Source organism: Eleutherodactylus coqui, chromosome 3, assembly GCF_035609145.1.
Source record: "Eleutherodactylus coqui strain aEleCoq1 chromosome 3, aEleCoq1.hap1, whole genome shotgun sequence".
NCBI lineage: Eukaryota > Metazoa > Chordata > Amphibia > Anura > Eleutherodactylidae > Eleutherodactylus > Eleutherodactylus coqui.
This window is the reverse complement of record NC_089839.1, coordinates 195,517,885-195,538,229: the sequence shown is the minus strand read 5'-3', so window position 1 is coordinate 195,538,229 and position 20,345 is coordinate 195,517,885. Positions and strand designations below refer to the sequence as shown.

At 43.5% G+C, this 20,345-nt stretch overlaps 1 protein-coding gene across 1 annotated transcript in view; it reads right to left on the bottom strand.

The window, feature by feature from the left end:
• The window catches only part of CPNE9 (copine family member 9), a 271,252-nt gene that overhangs the window by 182,444 nt on the left and 68,463 nt on the right, over positions 1-20,345 (bottom strand). The window contains exon 4 of the mRNA XM_066596738.1: positions 5,793-5,896. Coding sequence (XP_066452835.1) covers positions 5,793-5,896 — 104 coding nt within the window. The remainder of the gene's footprint in view (positions 1-5,792; positions 5,897-20,345) is intronic.

The following is a 20,345-nucleotide window of genomic DNA, read 5'->3' as shown; positions in this document are numbered from 1 at the left end:
TAAACAATTTTTATACGTTTCAATGCTCTTAAAAGCGTTGAAACTTTAACTTGAACCAATTTTTCGTTAAACTGGGCTGCCTCCAGGCCTAGTTACCACTTAAGCCACATTAACCAAAGCGATTAATGGGTTTCACCTGCCATCTTGGTTGGGCATGGCCAATTTTTTCTGAGGTACATTACTACTGTTGGTACACCAATTTTTTGGGGCCCTCACCTACAGTGTAATCATAGTAATTTCTATGTTCTTCGCCTGCACTCATGGTACAGAAAGGTGTGTGGGGTTGGCCTACACTTTAGCTACATAAATGTAACTGGGGCCTTGTCTATACTGCAGCTACTGAAATGTGAAAGAGACTGTTATCTCCCTAAACTGCTGCAATGGGAATGTTACTGGGGCCTGTCTTGAGTGCTACTATTACTGAAATGGAACTAAGACTGCGCTCCCCCTATACTGCTGCTAGTGATATGTTAGTGGGGCCTGTCCCTAATGCTACCGCTGAAATGTTAATAATTCTGGGCTCTGCCTATACCGCTGCTAATGGTATGTCACTGGGGTGTGGAAACAGAGGCTTCACAAAGACATGATGGCGGCGAGGCCATTTCCCACCAACGCTGTTACTGTTAAGGTGCATATAACAACGGACACGTGTAGAGGACACATAGTGCCTCCAAAACATCCCCCTCCTCCTCCAACAATGAAAACATTCTTGGCAAATACCTTTGCATTGGTCCGTCTGGTGGCAGTCCAAGAATTTCACCTTTAACGACACAACAAGAGAGCACCACCACCATCCCCCCCGCCACGGCCCACTTAATCCGGGCCACATTCCGAGAACCAACTACATTAAACCGCGCTACCAGGTCCGCAGTCACCACCACATTACCACCAACGAGGTTACTGTTAAGGTACATATTACCAGTCAGACTGGGGCATGCAGTGTGGGCCGAAGCACACCTGTATTAAGCACGACATTACTACCTCAGCTGTGTTGGGCAATGCAATGGGATATTTTTATGTACCGCCGGTGGCTTCCTGGCACCCACCCCTGCTGTGGGTCCACAGGGAATTATAAATGCATCTGTTTCCACTTCTAAAGAACCCCAGTCTGACTGGGGCATGCAGTGTGGGCCGAAGCCCACCTGCATTAAGCATGACATTACTACCTCAGCTGTGATGGGCACTGCAATGGGATATTTTTATGTACCGCCGGTGGGTTCCAGGGAGCCACCCATGCTGTGGGTCCACAGGGAATTATAAATGCATCTGTTTCCACTTCTAAAGAACCCCAGTCTGACTGGGGCATGCAGTGTGGGCCGAAGCCCACCTGCATTAAGCACGACATTACTACCTCAGCTGTGTTGGGCAATGCAATGGGATATATTTATGTACTGCCGGTGGCTTCCTGGCACCCACCCATGCTGTGGGTCCACAGGGAGTTGTTACTACATCTGTCCACTTGTAAAGAACCCCAGTCTGACTGGGGCATGCAGTGTAGGCCGAAGCCCACCTGTATTAAGCACGACATTACCTCAGCTGTGATGGGCAATGCAATGGGATATTTTTATGTACCGCCGGTGGCTTCCTGGCACCCACCCATGCTGTGGGTCCTCAGGGAATTATAAATGCATCTGTTTCCACTTCTAAAGAACCCCAGTCTGACTGGGGCATGCAGTGTGGGCCGAAGCCCACCTGCATTAAGCACGACATTACTACCTCAGCTGTATTGGGCAATGCAATGGGATATTTTTATGTACCGCTGGTGGGTTCCAGGGAGCCACCCATGCTGTCGGTTCACAGGGACTTCACAATAGGGAGTTGTACCTGCCTGTGTCTATGAATTAAAAACCGTGGTCTGACTGGGGCATGCAAAGACACCTTGACAGAATGAATAGTGTGTGGCACATAGGTTCCCCATTGCTATGCCCACGTGTGAAGCTCCTGATGGCAGTGGCACAGGATTATATTTCTCATTGCTTCTGTACAGCATTGTGGGCTATCGCCCCGCCCCTTTTAAAGAGGGTCGCTGCCTAGCCGTGCCAACCCTCTGCAGTGTGTGCCTGCGGTCCCTCCTCTGGCAGACGCACTTATAAATAGACATGAGGGTGGCGTGGCATGAGGGCAGCTGAAGGCTGGGCAGGGACAGTTTGGTGTGCGCTGTGGACACTGGGTCGTGGGGGGGGGGGGGGTTGGGCAGCATGTTACCCAGGAGAAGTGGCAGCGGAGTGTCATGCAGGCAGTGATTGTGCTTTGTTGGAGGTAGTGTGGTGCTTAGCTAAGGTATGCATTGCTAATGAGGGCTTTTCAGAAGTAAAAATTGTTGGGAGGGGGGGGGCCCACTCTTGCCGCTATTGTGGCTTAATAGTGGGACCTGGGAACTTGAGATGCAGCCCAACATGTTGCCCCTCGCCTACCCTATCCGTTGCTGTGTCATTCCCATCACTTTCTTGAATTGCCCAGATTTTCACACATGAAAACCTTAGCGAACGTCGGCGAAATACAAAAATGCTCGGGTCGCCCATTGACTTCAATGGGGTTCGTTACTCGAAACGAACCCTCGAGCATCGCGATAATTTCGTCCCGAGTAACGAGCACCTGAGCATTTTGGTGCTCGCTCATCTCTAATCTATATCTAATATATCTATCTAATATCTATCATCTATCGATCTCATATCTATCTATCTATCTATCTATCTATCTATCTATCTATCTATCTATCTATCTATCATATGTAACTATATCTATCTATCTCATATCTATCTATATATCTCATATCTATCTCCTATCTCTCTATCTAATATCATATTTATCTATCATCTATCTATCTATCTATCTCAGTAATTGTCTGCAGTGATTTATTGAACAGTACTGTAATCTTTGTGGTGTATACAGGTCACCTACATATCAGATGTATTATAAATAGATAACGGCCCCTCTGGCACTGAAGGGTTAATCGGCGTCCTGCCAGCAGGATCGGGGATGTTGTTGCCACAGTAACAAATATCTCTCCATAGATCCTGACTGTCCCACTTTCTCTTATGTCCCCAATACAAACATACATGTCCTAGTCATCATGTAGGTGTATACTATCATCGAACTGTCGTCCTCCTCCAGATTTGTAACAGATGAGGACGTGATTGATAAAGGGTAAAAAAATGTAAAATGCAGGCAACCTTTAATGTATTTTAATGTTTACAAGAATAATTTAAAGGGGTTGCAGAACATTTGAAAAAAAAAAGGTCTGCTTATTTTGCAGCAATAGCGCCCCTCTTGTCCATAGGTTGTATCGGTTATTGCAGTTCAGACACATTTTTCTACACCACCACCTTACAGAATTCATCTTCATATTTACTTACATTGTTGCTTTCAGACACCAGTCTAAAAGCTCATTCACATGGACATACTTGTGTTGTGTATTACGTGCGTATTTTTACGTATGTATGTAATATGCAGTGCTGAATCTCCATTGATTTGCATTGTGGTATATAGACAAGCGTATTCCCCATGTGACTTTCAGTCGTATGTCCTATTTTGGTCATATGATGGACCAAAATAGCTCATTGAAGTCAAAGAGAAAGCACAAATATGCAGTGAATGCATGATATATGCTTATTTACTGTGTATTTGCGTATGAAATAATAATAAAAAAAAGAACATAGCCGAAATATGGAGGGAATAGGCAAGGTTCTGTCGGTGAATACGTTGCACAATACGCATACATCTGTGTGAATTAGCCCCACCGGTACCATAACACGGGTGATTATCTCCTTGATTATTGCTGCAAACAGTCAATTCAGGCATTAATCATCCCATGTACAAGCGGCCACCATCTGGGTACTGAGCGACAAATCGCTCACTTGTCGGAGTCACCTGGTTTTTATCAGAAGTGAAAACCAAGTGACTGTCAGGCTGTTTAAACAAGAGCCGATCAATCTTTGAGCAACCGCCTATTTACTGTGAATGGAGGCGGGCGGGCAGGAAAGATCCCCGACGCCTCTGGCGGAACCAGCATGCGCTGTACTGAAATTTATGCACGTTACAAACTGACTTAGCTTTTAACCATTATTTGCGCCAATTTCTGGCATAAATTATAGTAAAGTTGACACGCCATGTGAACTTTACTATATATGTAGCAGGTGCCAGCGTAGACACTCAAAAAGTTGCACTTTTAGCGTTTGTGCCAAAACTGCAACTTTTTGATGCCAGAATTTTTATTGCAAACATATAATACATATGCTCCACGCTTTGTGTTATGCCTAGCGTACGCCTGAGGGGGCGACACTTGACACACTTGCTTCTGCTTTTGAAAACCAAAAGCCATTCATATGGGAATACTCGAGGCGTCTGTGGATGGGTAATAAGTAGAGATGAGCGAACCTACTCGGCCACGCTCCTTTTTCGCCCGAGCGCCGCGATTTTCGAGTATTTCCGTACTCGGGTGAAAAGATTCGGGGGGCGCCGTGGGTGAGTGGGGGGTTGCAGCGGGGAGGGGGGGGAGGGAGAGAGAGGGCTCCCCCCTGTTGCCCGCTGCTACCCCGCTCCGCCACGCCTCCCCCGCCCCCCCGAATCTTTTCACCCGAGTACAGAAGTACTCGAAAATCGCGGTGCTCGATCGAGTAATTACTCGAAACGAGTATACTTGCTCATCTCTAATGATAAGTTGTTACGGAGTATTAGGAAAACATGTCCGCAAATGGCGCCACTTCAGTCCACAGGTTGTGCATGGTATTGCAGCTCAGCCTCATTCACATTAATGGAACTGAACTTCAATACCAGACACAACCCCTGGACAGGTGTACAGCGCTGTAAATATATGGGCATTGGTCCTGGGCTTTAACCCTGCACCATAGTAAAAATGTGGCGCAGGATTAAAGCTCCTGCAATCTCGAAGGAGCAGGTTGGGTCCTCAGATGTCAGTGGCAGCCAAGGACCTGGAGGAGAAGGCAGAAGCTTTTTTAACCACTTCTGCCTTCTCATTTGTGGTCTACATAGTGCTCGATAAGTGATATGTAGTGAAGAGAGAAAGCTGAAGTGCCATTTTTTCTATTGGACCCGGACCATTGTCACGTCAAAGCTGTAGGGTCTTAGCAGACCCAGATGAGCTCTGCCAGTGACTATTGTCTCTACAGGGGCTTCTATGGATGTTGCTCCTATGGACGCCCCAGTTACAGTGGAAAAATGTGAAATAGGGGAAAAAATGACAGTATGAATGACCCCCAGAAGCCTTATATGACATCATGGGGGACAAAGATGTAAAAAATAGTTACAAAAATAAGTAAAAAGAATTCTAGAATAAATTAAAAATATATTTATATAAAAAAAGTAAACAACCCACTGCCGACACCAACCTAAAACTGCCACACTGTAATCTGAGACTGTACAAAATATATGCCAAAACATCCAAAACAAAATGAGGATCCCATTCCTGTACTTTATTTTAGCATAAATATACAAATTTTTAAAGTAAACAACTATAAATTTAATTTTTTTTAGCTTTTTACCTATAATAAAACACATGGAAAAAAAATAAACTTATGTCACGAAAAAAAGCAAAAAAAAAATTTTGGTAGTTGAAGACAAAAAAGGCCTTAAAACCACCACACAGGTGAAATCCCTAAAACGTGTGCGGTCCTTTAGGACTGAAACAGCCTGGTCCTTAAGGGGTTGCATTCTATGAGGCAGAAGGTTAGGAGGTGAATAGTTTTTTTGGAATTACATAATGGTGGTATTTACAATAATTCTATCCACTATATTGCAGATAAATAGTCATTGAAATGCTGTAAAATACTTACACATCAAACCTTAAGTTCTGCTTCTCTTCAAAGAAGTAATCCAACACGAACTTGCGGACAAAGTCTGGATTCAGTGTGTTGTCAATAACTTCTGTCCGGCCAAACTGTGAGAAAAATGAAATATAGTGCACTTAGTCCTCTGTAGCATTAACCATGGACTGTATCATTTATAGGTAACCTGTCATCTTTCCAGGGGTAGCAGAGTCACTACCGGGCCCTGAAGCCTTAGGGGGCCCCAAAGGCCCCTCTATATCACATAAGAATAGTCCAGTATTATAGAGGGGCCCTGTTACAGATTTTGCAAGCTTTGTTTTTCTGACACAGAACTCCAAATTTCCTACATAGAAATGGAATTAAATAATAAAATGCTGTCTGTCTGCAGCATGCAGCCACTACTATAGCAGGAGCTTAGGTGCCTACTGTATACTGGCTATACATCAAACTGTACAATAATACAGTATACAGTAAGCTCCTAAGCTCCCCCTAGTGGTAGCTAGAGGCAACCAGAAATTTATAACAAGTTTTCTAAAATAAACCAGGTGCTCCTTTGCCGCTCATTTGCTGCTGTTTGCACACTGTTTCATGTATAATTTCTGGTGGTATTCTCATTTTTCTATTGCCCTGCTGTTTGCAATCCACTTTCATGAAGGGGGTGAGTAGCGAGCCTAGCATTCTGCCAGTAGTTCACTGCCATGCTCTTCCTTGCCCTTACTTCCTGTGTTACATTACACAGTCTGTAGTCAAATTAGCAGGGAGGCAGTATCTGAATACCCCTCCGTCTGCTCTCCCAGGATGATTCAGACATTCTGGCCAATTAATGAGTAAACCTAATATAATATGTGTAACCCCCACCCCACAGGAGAGGTAGAGACTGTGGAGATCATTACCACAGTGTCTGCAGATTTGTCAGCCTGCGAGTGCACAGGAGCCACTTGTAAAGATAGCTCCTCTCCCTGTTGCTAAGGAAACGTTTTGTTTGTGACCAAATACCTTAAAGGAAAAAAAAAAGTGTTGAACTTGAAAGATTTTAGAATAAAAAGTTTTACAGTGAAAAACATACGATTTTCATATAAAAAAAACTGATTAAAATGTAAACCGCGCATACAATTTAAAAACATGAATGTATGCCTAAAAATGCGTGCGTTTTTATACTTTTTTTCATGTACGCTTTTCACATACTTACATGAAAACATACATAAAAATTCAAGTGTGGACGGGCCGTCACAAAGGGAATGATACCACCCAACTGTCCATTTATTCATACATTTACAGGAGGAAAAGATTTTACAAAAATGGTCATTTTATGGGAAATGCAAATATTTACTTAAACAGACATGTCACTTGCATTGTACTTTGCCCTCTGATTTCATGTGTCATACCCGCCTGCTCAGGGCTTGCACTACATATAACACAGTATGTACATTTTGCCTGCAATGTCCCTTTAATTCCTCCCAGTAACAAAATCGAATCTTCCACCCTGACACACGTCCGCTGCAGGACGACTCTTGACTACAACTGATATGTCAATATATTAAATGCTCACATTTTTTAATAAAGGACGTTACGAGTAGCGAAGGATCGACGCGCGGCGTGTCTTCAGGGGAAATAGATCATTAGCTGCAACCGTTATCTAATACATTGATTTTCTGCAAGTTACTGAAAGGAATAGCCAAAGCCGCCGACCAGCCGACCAATGAAGACGCTGAGATTTTAATGAATTGGGAACTGCAGACGAACACTAAGTTACATTTAATAACTTTAATTATATTTACATTTTCTGTAGATTCTGCGGCCAATTAGAACAATCTCCCTCCGTAATGGAATGAAAGGTTACCAGCATTTACAATTAGGGAAGGAATTAGCGTTTATGTGCAGTACGGTGCTGCGAATATCATTACCAGACTCAAATATACGCTGAATCCATTAAAAAAATTAAAACAACGCATATATAATATTATACCACCATGTCAATGATGATCTCGCTTCATTTATTAAAGGGACAGGAAGTAGTTGACTTACAGCTATAGAACTTCCTGTCAACCATGTAAGCAATCATAGAGCTACACTATCCTACCAACACTAATTGTACATTGGAGCAAGAGTCAAAAGTAGCATTTATTTCCATATATTAATACTTAGTGGAGCTACTTTGGACCTAATAACATTGGATACTCCCCATGACATACTTTCTACTAACATCTGATACAAGTCATCTGGTATTTCCCTCCATTCATCCTGCAAACGTCTGGTGAATTCTCTCAAAAAAGATAGACGCTGTTTATATTTTCTGACCCAATGTTCCAGTTTATTCCATATGTGTTCAGTAGGGTTCAGGTCGGGACTCTGTGCAGCCAGTCCAATCGTAGAACGTCCAGATCCTCAAACCAACCTAAAACAGCATTGGATTTTTGACAAGGCGCGTTGTCTTGTTGGAAGTATGGCTGACCATTCCCAGAGTATTACCACATTGTCAGCAGCACATTAGTGTGTAGAATGACAAAGTTTACCTCTGTGTTCATGGTTCTTGTTACTACAACCAACGGACCGAGACCATGCCACGTAAAACATCCCCAGACCATAACGTAACCTCCGCTGTACTTACCTGTTGGCACAACACACTCAGGTAGAAGGTGTTCCCCAACATCCTCCACACCCAGGTACATCCATCTGATGTGAAGATGAAATAGTGGGATTCATGACTCCATAGAACGCTCTTCCATTGCTTAACTGTCCACTGACGACTCTCCTTGCACCATTGTAGATGGGATGATGCATTGAACTTCACTACGGACGGCTTGTGTGCAGCGGCATAACCCTTATATCCAATAGTGTGCAGTTCCCATCACAACCTATGGCTGACACCTCCAAGAGTCTGCATCTTATGTAGCATGGTTTAGGACATGTGATCTGCTAATAGGACACAATCCATTCTACTGATAAGGTGGGGGGTCCAAATCCTTTTGGTAGGCTAATGTAATTTAAATGTCACCTGGTCACACAATCAATCCCAATGAGTAAATCCTTTTCCCTCCCACATGTGTCATGAAAAGATGTAAAGAAAGTGATCTAATACTGGTGATGAAATGTCCGTAACTGATAAAGAGGACGTGCTAGACTGTGCTGGAGGAAGTAGCTAGCTTCTCCACCTACCAGAGTTTAATGCAAAATAATAGAGCTGGGCTCTTCGTAACAAAACATAAGATTTGGCATACTGTTTTACTAGTAAATGTTCACCATTGTAGAGTTGGTATGCTTGTCAACTTACACCAACCTGGAACGTCTAGGAGGTTCCCGGAAGTAGTGGAGACCTCCCAGAGTCCTGGAAGAGTTGGCTAGTCTCCCAGGAGCCACAAAGGTCTCCTGGAAACTCTTGCAAAAAAAAAAAAATAGCACTTAGTTGAACGTTTCCAACGCGTGACAGCAAGATGCTGCTTCATCAGACTCTGATGTCCAGATGCGCAATCAGGGGAAGGTGCCGCATTTCTATAACGTGTAGCGTGGATTCGAGGTAACCGTGAGGGTATGTTCACATGTCAGAAGTGACCATATGAATTTCACCTCTAATAACCACATCCAAATTTTTATCTTTTCCATGTCAATCCCGAAACTAAAAACTGCTTCAGAATATGCATCTGTCCGAGCCCGGTCAATGGGCAAAATTGTCGTGCGGTATTCTGACACGGAAAATCGCGTTGCTTCTGAATCAAGGAGTGAGGGTATGTTCTCATGGCGGAATTCATAGCGGAAAATTCCATGTGAATTTCACCTCTTAAAACCACATCAAATTCCTGATCTTTTTGACTCAGTTTTAGCGCAGATCTGCATATGGAGTTTGTCCTATCGATGGGCAAAATCTACGTAAAGAATTTCGATGTGAAATGACATGTCACTTCTTGATATGGGAACATAAGTTTCCACGTCGGAATTCTGCACATAGATTTTACCCATTGAGAGGGCTAATTCCACTCACTGATTTGCGCCAAAAATCGCGTCAGAGGGATGCAGATTTTGACACGTTTTTTAAAAGTGGAATTCAGACATAAAATTCTGCAGTGAATTCCACCGTGTAGAAAAATCTAATGTGGATTCTGCTGTGTGCACATACCTGTAGGCATCTGCATCAGTTAGAGGTTGTAGCCTCTCGATAAAAAGGGTTGCAGAAACTGTACCATGGGAAATTCCCATCCAAAATCGGCAGTGCATTTTGATTTTCTGCAGAATTTGCCCTTTCCAAGTCCAGAGCAAATCCATGGCAAATTCCTCATGTTAGACTTACAGATTTTGGGATGGAATTTTCCGCCATTTGTCAAAGCACCCAAATAGCGAATGTTTTCATTCACTGACAGAAGGGAAGATGAATTATCTGTAGTGATGTAAAATAGGGTAACCCATTTTAAGGCTCGGTGCACACTAGCCGTAAGTGCGAGTTGTACGGAGAAGATCGGATCCAACTCACTCAGTACAGCACATGGAAACCCGTCTGTTTGCTGTCTGATATACACGGACACAGCACATTCACATGGATTGGCTTGTCCCATTTCTCGTCCGTGAAGCAGGCAAGAAAAGAACATGCGGATGGCGGCTGTTGTGGGCAGGTGTCAGCTGTCAAAGGCAGCCAGAACTCACCATGTATGGAGTAGGATCGGCCCCCAATCCTGCTCACACTAACCCAGCATGCCCAGTACGTAATTGTATGGTCTGGGGCGTGAAGGGGTTAAAGGGACATTGCAAAGGTATACCATATTGGAATATTCACCTCTAAAGGAACTGTGTGTTATGTTATGCATCTGTATCTTGGTGCAACGGGACTGAATGCTGTACAGTATATCTGTTACTATTTTTCCTGTTATTGCTCTTGTTTCGTATTACATTCAAAATATTAGTGATCCCAGGATTCAGTTAGTCGGAGCTCCTGTGAGGTAATCTCACGGTAAAATAAATCGCTCGCTTATTATATCATTATTCACTTGCATTATTAATTTATATATATATATATATATATATATATATATATATATATATAGACACATACATACATATACACACACCGTATTTTTCGCTTTATAAAATGCACTTTTCTTCCCCCCAATGTATGGAGAAAAAGTCGCTGTGTGTTATAAAGCGAATGTGACGAAATTTGTCACATCGCCATTTTTTTTGCAAGATCGCGAGTTTAAACGCGCGATCATGCTAACTGAAACGCGGTCGCGCAAACAAATGTGCGATCAGTTACCAATTCTCTCTCCTCCCCACTGCCGCCCATACGTGCCGCTGATTGGTGGTGAGCGCCAGCAGGAACTGCTGCTGCTCCCCCGCCTCCACCAATTAGCTTCTTCCCTTCCTCCTGCCGAACAAGTGCCGCTGTGACACAGAGCTCTGGTATTTCAGACCTCTGCTGCGCCTTCTGCTCTGTCGCCTGGCACTATCCCCTGTGCTGTCCCTGGGTGCGTTAAAAATATTTTCCCCTATTTTACCCCTCAAAAATAGCGGTGTGTCTTATAAAGCGAAATATACGGTAAATCATATATATATATATATATATATATATATATATATATATATACATATATATTTAATGGGGCACATTTCGGGGCCTTTTATGTCAGTTTCTGGTGTAAAATAAGGCTGAAAGTTTATTTGTGCTACATTTGGGACTTTTCATCTTTCTACCTTGACTCACCGCTTTTTCTAAAAGTGGGTGGGGCTTTCAGGAGGGGTTGTGGACGCTCCCGACCGACAGATTTACATATAATTTACACCAGAAACTGACATAAATTATACCAGAACTGTACGCCAGGTTGGACCTGGCATACATTTCTGTCTAGGTGCATGGAGCTGCCGGGGATGTGTGTACCTCTTCATGTATTCAGTGCTTTATGCCACCGGTGAATTTTGTATCAAACCTGGCGCAGAGAAATGCCGGGCTTAGTAAATTTCCCCCATTATGTATGTTTTTAACTCTGCTGCATCGTATCTCAAATTTGCATCACAACACCACTACCTGCGACATTTGAAGCATTTATGGCATAACCATAGGTCAGACAAGTAGGGGTTCCGGCTCTGAAAGCCCCCCACCTATTGGGATAACAGGGGGCTTGTATTATCTTCAGTGGAAGGTTGTCTAGATCTTCCACACACATCTACGCATACAAATGAAGTCCGCACTGTGCAAAATCCCAAAATCATACAATTAATTTTGTGTACAAATACAAACAAGAATGTGATCGCCAAGGAATGCTAATGAAGTCTGACATTCGAAATAAAGGTATCCATGATCTCTTACAGTAATGAGTCATTTAAATGCAAATTCCAATTATTTTTTTTTGTTGCAAAAATTAACCCCTTATGGATGCGAATTAGTTTGGGCCCCTATGACAAAGCTAAATTTAAAAAAAAAGTTTTTTAATCATCACAATCATTGCAATCCAGCGAGAGGCCTAACTTTTTTAGGGGGGGGGGGGAGTGGGACAAACAAAACACAGATTTTTTTTAACTTGCAAATACATTACAGATACAGGAATATCAATAATTATTTCATCATTTTTAGTTTTTTTTTCCCTCTTTTTTCCCTGAAAATAAAGGACTTTGTAATTAAGCAACTTGGGTTGTTTATTAATTGGATTTTTTTGCCTTTTCCAAAACTTTTCTTAAACTTTTACTAACTTTTTTTTTAGTCTCAGTAGGGATTTTAAACATAACTGAATGGAAAGTTTATAAGAGTCCCCAGCCTTTTCACAATTGACGTTTCTGCAGAGGATTTGGAACTCTGTATGAGAAAACCTGAGCTCTGACCCTTACAAATAGTTGTATAGAGAAATTAATCTGTACCAGATGCTGGATGTAAAAAACAACTTGATAATAAAAGGTGGGCATTCACTTCAACGCTCCACAGTCACAGCGCCAGCAGGGTCTAAAGAGCAACAGGTCAGCTTTGTATAAGACAGTGACTAAAAATATGACAAATGCTTCTGGTCAATCTCTATTATGAAATAATGAGAGAGTGCTCAGCAGAAAATTCCTAGTGAAGGCTCAGGAAGACAATACCGTGGACTGCACTCTCTGTGTGTTATGTTTAATGCATTGGGCAATCTTCCAGCATTTCATGAAATCATTACTTCCAAGTAATGGGGAATTCCTCGGCCATCTGCATTACATTCTGTGGCAGGATTGAGGTTAACGTGCCTCCCTTGGATCTGTAATCCCGGCTGCGTGCTGTTGAATCCTCCCCCCTTCCGTCTGTGTATTTAGCAGGTCTCCGTCTTTCAGTCCTGCATTTATTCTGCTCTGTTTAATGGTATAACTTATTCAGAGCATTACACGTATAAGAGATAAGCTGCAATTACCTGCCCGCAGATATTAGGAAGGCCTGCAGCTAACTCGGACCTTACATATTGTATGCCATATATGCTAGAAACCTGGAAGACCCTAAAAAGTGCAAATTAAACCTTCCCCCATGGATAGATGAGCTTTAATAGAAGTGAAAGTTGTCTGTCTTTGCAAGGTTCTTTAAGGGCGCGTATGTTCATGTTAGACCCCCCTTCTAATTCACTCATGCAGTAAAAGCTCACTGCAATAACGGGTTGTTCCACCTCTTTGGGCAACTACGTCTTTCAGACGCCAAGGAACAAATTCCACAAGGTGGGGAACATCCTTCATACTCAACTTGACACTCAGCTCCGTCAGTTGGCGCACTTTTTGTGGATAAGTGGGAGCAGATCTCACAGCCCTTTCCAGCCGATCCAAAACATGTTCAATGGGGTTACAGTCCAAGGCAGTGTGGAGAATTCATTGTTGTGTTCTTCCAACCACTCCCTAGTGATCTGAGCTCGATGACACAGAACGTTGTCTTGTTGAAAGATGGCACTGTGGTCGGAGAAGGCTTCCTGAAGATATGGGAGCAGATGGTCAGCTAATAAGTCCCTGTAGTGTTCTTCATTCAAGGATTGTGGTATGATGACAAATGATCTTAGCCCATGAGAGGACAACACTTCTCAGACCATGACACTGCCACCACCGGCCTGTTGAACCCCAATGGTGTACCTGTGGGATGCAGCTTCATGCTGTTTAAGCAAGATGCGGACCTGGCCATTTAAATGCTTCAGTAGGAAATGGGACTTGTCACTCCAGACGACCTTCTGCCATGTGTCCAAGGTCAGCTGATGTCTATCCTTGGGCCACATCAGGTATTGTTGGGTCATCAGAGGCACCCATGTCAGTCGTCAGCTATTGAACCCCAATCAACACAAGGTATGCCGCACGGAAATTCATCTGACTTCCCCGCTGTCATACTGCTGGAATGGTAGGTCCACTTTGCCATGTCAATACTGAGATAAGACCTGCCACCAGATGCTTCCCCCCAGGATCAATTACGTGGCCTGCCGCTGGCTGATCTTTTGACGGACATCTGTTTATGGATCAACCAGTCTTGGTACATGCTTGATACTGCGGTTCGGGAACAGCAAGCTAGTGCAACTGTTTCAGAAATACCAGTACCATATCTCCGTTCACCAACAATCTGCCCGTGGTCAAAGTCACTCAATTCACCACACTTAGGACTCCTTCACACTGGCCATAAAATTGCACGATTTTCATGCGATGCGAGAATGATTGAAAACACAGAATTACGAAACCAATGGTTTTCAGTGATTTTGATTCTCAATTGCGATGTTTTCATTCATGCAATGTGGCATGAAAAAAAAATTGCAGCATATACTATCTTTCTACGTGTTGCGATTTTGTTTTCTAGACCATGTTTTCCTATGGAGCTTCCTTTTTATCGCATCACAACGCACGAACTTGCGATTTTCATGTAATACGATTTTAACATTTAAAAATCCTGTGACAAGAAAAAGCATCTCTGATGCTCAAAAATCGTACGAACAAAGCTGCGATTTTGACGCGCTTTTCTCCCTGCAATATTGCATTGGCCAGTGTGAAGGAGCCCTTACCCAATGACTGCACGTTATCAGAGAGCAGATGGGGACGCGGTCATCGCTTTCTGATGTTACAACAATACTGTATTGATAATATACTTGACAATTGTTGTAGAACTACTGTTGAAAAATAAAGTTAAAGCATTAAGGTCTGTCTGGTAAGGTGCAGTATTGTAGGGCTAAAGGGGTATTCCGAGCACAGACCAAGGCCGCCTGCACACGAACGACCGCAACCCTGACTGCGACCAGTGACTTTGCATACCTGTATTTTCTCTTCTTCATCAGTATTTCGGATGCTTGCGGCGAGCCGCCATCAGACATGCACAGTACAGATTTTTTGTTTAAAGTTTATTGCTAATCGATGACGCTTGAATCCGCGACCTGTCCTCAATGTTAATTGCGGAAGGTCCGCAGATCGGACAGCTTCAATTGACTTCACTGGAAGATGTGCACACGGAATTTGCCACAATTGGTTTCCGCAAGTGTGCAGTAAGAAGCATTTTCCCATAGCACGCTATGAACGGTATTTTCTGCAGATACGACTGCGGATTCTGCAATGCAAGTCCATTCGTGTGCAGGCGGCCTAACATTTTACAATCTAACGTATATCACCACGAAAAGTCATTCTGTAACATGGTCCTGTACCTCCTTTACCTACTTTCTTCATTTGCTACCATGTGACCCTGCGCCTGAAAAATATCTCCACGTTCTCTGACATCTTGTCCGCATTTACTACTGCCTGTCCTGACCATAGCCTCCAACATCCTGTGAGCAGTGCGTGATGGGAGGAAGCACCGTGCTGTGTTGCTCATGTGCGGATCAGAGTGCCGGAAGGTCCTGTCTGTCGGCTTCAGCAGCTTTCTCTGGCGCTCCGAGCGAGAGGGAGGTTGGTGTTGGTAAGTTGCAGGAGCTGTGGGTGGGTGGGACAGAACCCTCATGGAAAATGAACCCATTGATGTCAATGGTCTCATTCATATGAGCAATTTTTCCCCTTAACCCTTTCCAATCCACTGTTTGACATCTAAAGACATTATGATTTAAGGCTGTATAGCTCGTATGTTGGAAGACGTCCGTCGGGGTTCTCTTGCTGTATATTGCCAGCCTCTCTGTTGTCCAAGCCTATCCAATGTGTCACCTCATGCAGTACTGGCTTTAGCCAGCAGATAGCACCGTTGTATAATGGCAGAAAAAGAGTAAGCCCCCTAGGAAAACCAGGATACAAATTGGATTGGAAAGGGTTAAGGCTCCTTCAGACGGACGTATTTGCGTGTAAAGAATTAGCACAGAGTATAGAACCCATATTCATATTAACAACATTTCGGTTTTGTGCAAAAAATAATAGGACCTCTTCTATTTTTCTACGTATTTGCGTGCTAAAGGGCCCCATTGAAGTCTAGGAGGTGTGCAAATGTATGTGCAATACACCAGGGGATGCGTGAAACACTGGGCAAAGTTGCAGGGAAAATAACACATCTGGACCTCACTAGCCTTTTATATAGGGGCTGGGGGCTGTCGTGCATACATACGAACAGACCCTGTGTGCGCAAAAAAGTGCAGGACTATGCGTAGACACAACTGCAAATCAAACTTGTTTACTGTGCAAATATGTTGCGCTGACATGTGTGTATTTGCGAATACACTCATCTGAAAGAGCCCTATCCGATGGTCCAGATTTAAAAATCTCTGCATGTCATATTTTTGTGCGAGTCTTGCACGAGAATGGGGCAGGTAATGCACAGTGTCTCACACATCGCACAACACAGACAGGGTGGCTGTGAGTTGCGCAACTCACGCAACTCGCTCTCGGCTGTGTGAACACAGCTTAATCACTGCTTCGTTCCTCTGTGTAATCCGTAAATACACATGACTCCTGAAGCCAATCACTGGCCTCACAGTATACGAATTGAACTCAGTGAGATCAGTGATTGGCTGCAGCGTTTATGAGTGTAGACCAGCACATCATGGCTTTAAACCAGTGAAGAGGATGGGAGCTGCGGCGCTGGATCAGCAGGGGAACGGAATGGGGAGTATGCTTCAGTTCGTTGTTTTTACCCATTTTCTGTTCCCTCCAGATTTTTTCACTAAGTCGAAAAAACCCTTTAAGAACCCTATTCCCATTAGGGCAAAAGCAAATATTCTTCAAACTTTTGGAATTTTCTATAGATATGAGAAAAACAAGATCATGCTCGACCTGAACGGAGAAAACAGACCAGATTGGTTATAGTCTACAGTCTCCAGGTGCCTAGCTATAGGATGTGCAGAGGTAGCCTGTGCACCTCGACCATGGCACTTCAGGGGATCCAAAGACCGCATAAGATTACCAATATTATAAATGGTACATGGTAGGTGGGGGACCAACTATAGATTTTGCATTGTGCCCAGAAGCTTCACGTTACGTCTTTAATAGGCTCTGTAATTATACTATTCTAAATCCTCATGTATGTTCTACAATTTCTTCTAAATCTGTTTACTGTACTAACGAGGAAGGGAATCCCATAAGGAAGGGAATTGTATCCAAAAATAGCGAGCATTGATAGGCTGTCATTGGTCACTTGATTTGGAGAACGAAAAAGCCACGTTAGGAAACAGGCAGACATACTCCAGAGCAGATGGTACAGAGGACTGAGAAAAGATAGACACGCCAGCTCCGTGGAATACATAGTAACGGGGATATTTATCTACTGCACAAGGATCCTACTGTAAATGGATTACAAAGAACAGACAACAAACTTCAAAAATGGAAATAATAAGCCGAAGAGAGTTCATGTAATAAACCTTGTAATAGCGTAAGTCTGGTTCGGTCTCCTGACCAATTATCGAAAGACGTAGCTCCAAGAGGAGGCTTTAAGATTACAAACAGCTATTCCTACCAATCCCTCCATAGATGTGTAGACTTGGCTTGGCTGAGTGTGTGTTCTCAGTGAAGGGAGTAAGCTGCTACCAGACACCTCAACCCCCTCTGGTGGTGGCTTATTTCTTCTAAAATCAAAAGAATCAGGAATGCTGCAATGCAACATGCCTGACACATCTTTGAACACATATCTGCCATCAGCAGGCTTCCATATACATTAGATCATCTGCCGGTCGGCGACAATCATCTTATATGTATCACAACTTTTACTATTCGGCTTTATCAAGGCCACCACACATACAATAAAGCTGTCATGAAATCCACCATGCTCCAATGATAATGACATGACTCTGCTCATCTTGTCCCAGTGTATACGGCTCGAATTGTCCAAACGTACATGTGTTCTTAATGGGTAGAGGTGAGTAAGCTGCTTCCAGACACCTCTGGCGTGTTCATCTCCCCTGAACTCAAAAGGATCGTGCATATAGAAATTCAACATGCCTGACCCTTCATTCCGCAAAGATCTGCCACCAGAAGACCACCATAGACGTTTGAACATCAGCCAGTCCCTTTGAAATTAGTGGGTTCCGGCCTACATTCATCTAATGTGCATGGCCACCTTTACTATCCTGCGTTATCCAGGCCACTAGAAGTACAATAGAGTTGTCATGAAATCCACCCATCCTCTACAAGATGACTCTGACCATCTTCTCCTTGTCTATCTAGCTCGACTAGGCCGGGTGTGCGTGTGTTCTCAATGGGGAGAGGGGAATAAGCGATTATGAAACACCTCTGTTCCCTCCACAGACCTCGGGAGCTGGCTTATCTACCATGAAATCTAAAGAATTGCGTATGCTGAAATTCAACATGCCTGAACCTTCAGTCCCCAGAAATCTACCACAAGGAGGCTCCCATATGCATTAGATTTTCAGCCAGTTCCTGAAATAAACAGGTTTGCCTAAAATTCATGTGCATCGCCACCTTTACTATTCTTCGTTATATAGGCAACTAGAAATACAATAGAGCTGTGATCAAATCCCCCACCATCTAATGATAATGACATGGCTCTGCTAATCTTCTCTCAGTCTATACAGCTCGACATAGCCAGGTGTGCATGTGTTCTCAATAGAGAACAAAAGGATCATGCCCAACCTTTCTTTCTCCCGACATCTGCAGTTGGGGAAAGTTGGGATATAACCTTATACATTAGATGGTCATCTTGTCTTGCTAAAATCAGTGAGTTCAGCTAACAATCAGGGGTCTGGTAAAGTCATGTACTGAGCTGAAATCTACAGGAAGCAGACAACTCTGTTCTTACTGCAGTCGTCAGGCTTGGTATTGCAGACCAACTTCCTACTGAAATGAATGAAAACTTTGCCTGCAATAACAAGCCCGGCCACTACAGTAAGAACAGAACTGTCTGCTTTCTGCAGAATTCATCTCAGTGCACAAGCACGCAAGCCTGGCAAAAAGCACATGGCTCTGCTGAGCCTGTCTCGGTCTACACAGTACAGCTAAAAAGTGCTTTAAGACTCAATGTAAAAACTGAAATATTCTTTGATGATACTTTCCCCTTAAGTTATAACAGTTTTGCTTCTTCTGACTAAATATCTTTCATTGTTTCATTATAACTGCACACATGTGGATGATGCTGTTTAACATTGAATTTTAGCCCCTATTATATTTTTTACATGTATTTAAACAGGAAGAGCAAGAGAGGGCCGAGCAAGGGGGGCTAATTAATCAAATCAGGCCAGACAGAAACGAGCGAGATTAAATGCATCAATTAAGTCTTCTGGCGGCCGTGACCGAAACAAGATTTCCCAGTAGATGCCGATCTCATTTAGTTTTCTTTGGGTTTGTTGGTCTCCAGCTTAAGTTCATTAGGAGATATTATCTGCTGGGGTATTTTGTCCCTAACACTTTACCCGAGGCTGCACCGAGGTGGCCATCCAGCTGTAATCACTACACTAAGTAGCAGAGAAATGTCAATCATACTCATCACTGTCTAGCCTACAATCCGCCGAACATCAGGATATACAGTGAGTGATGACAGATCTAGGACTCATGAGAAATTAACTTTTAAATGGCCACATGGAATGGGCCATTAGATGTGACCGTGAGGCACATAGAAAAAGATGGTTTGGAGGTCTTCTCCGCAGTGACCATCATTAGCAGCAGGTGGGTAGCTTATGGATAATTATTATGGTCTTCACTCCAGAGGGGTTAGGAAGGCTCATGGTGATCAGGTACACATGTTCTATGTTTGTCAAGCTAAGGATGGGATAAACAGGGTCCACATGCACCTGGAGCCATCCCTACATAAGGGGTGTTTTCATGTTGTTGAAAGAATTTATGTTCTTGATGTTATTACCCCATGACCTTAAAGCAGAGGGTCACAATGCAAAATCTGTAACAGGGCCCCAAATTATAATGCTTTATTCATAGTACTGGGTTCCCAATACAGAAAAGAGAGGACTTATAGGCCCTCTAAGGCTCCTGGTCCCGGGTGCAACCGCATCCTCTGCATCCCCTATATGCCCCTGCGGCTTAAAGGGCATACATATCTGCCTTCCAGCAGCGAGGTTTGTATGAAGCAGGCCTGGGAGCCGATCCTGGTCCATACATGGTGAGTGCCAGATGTCTTTGACAGCTGACACACGTCCGCATAAGCCACGCTAAGCATTCACACAGATCGTGGCTGTTAACCCTTTAAATACCACAATCAGAGTTCAGGGGTTCAGAACGACCCTCCAGTGATGACATCAC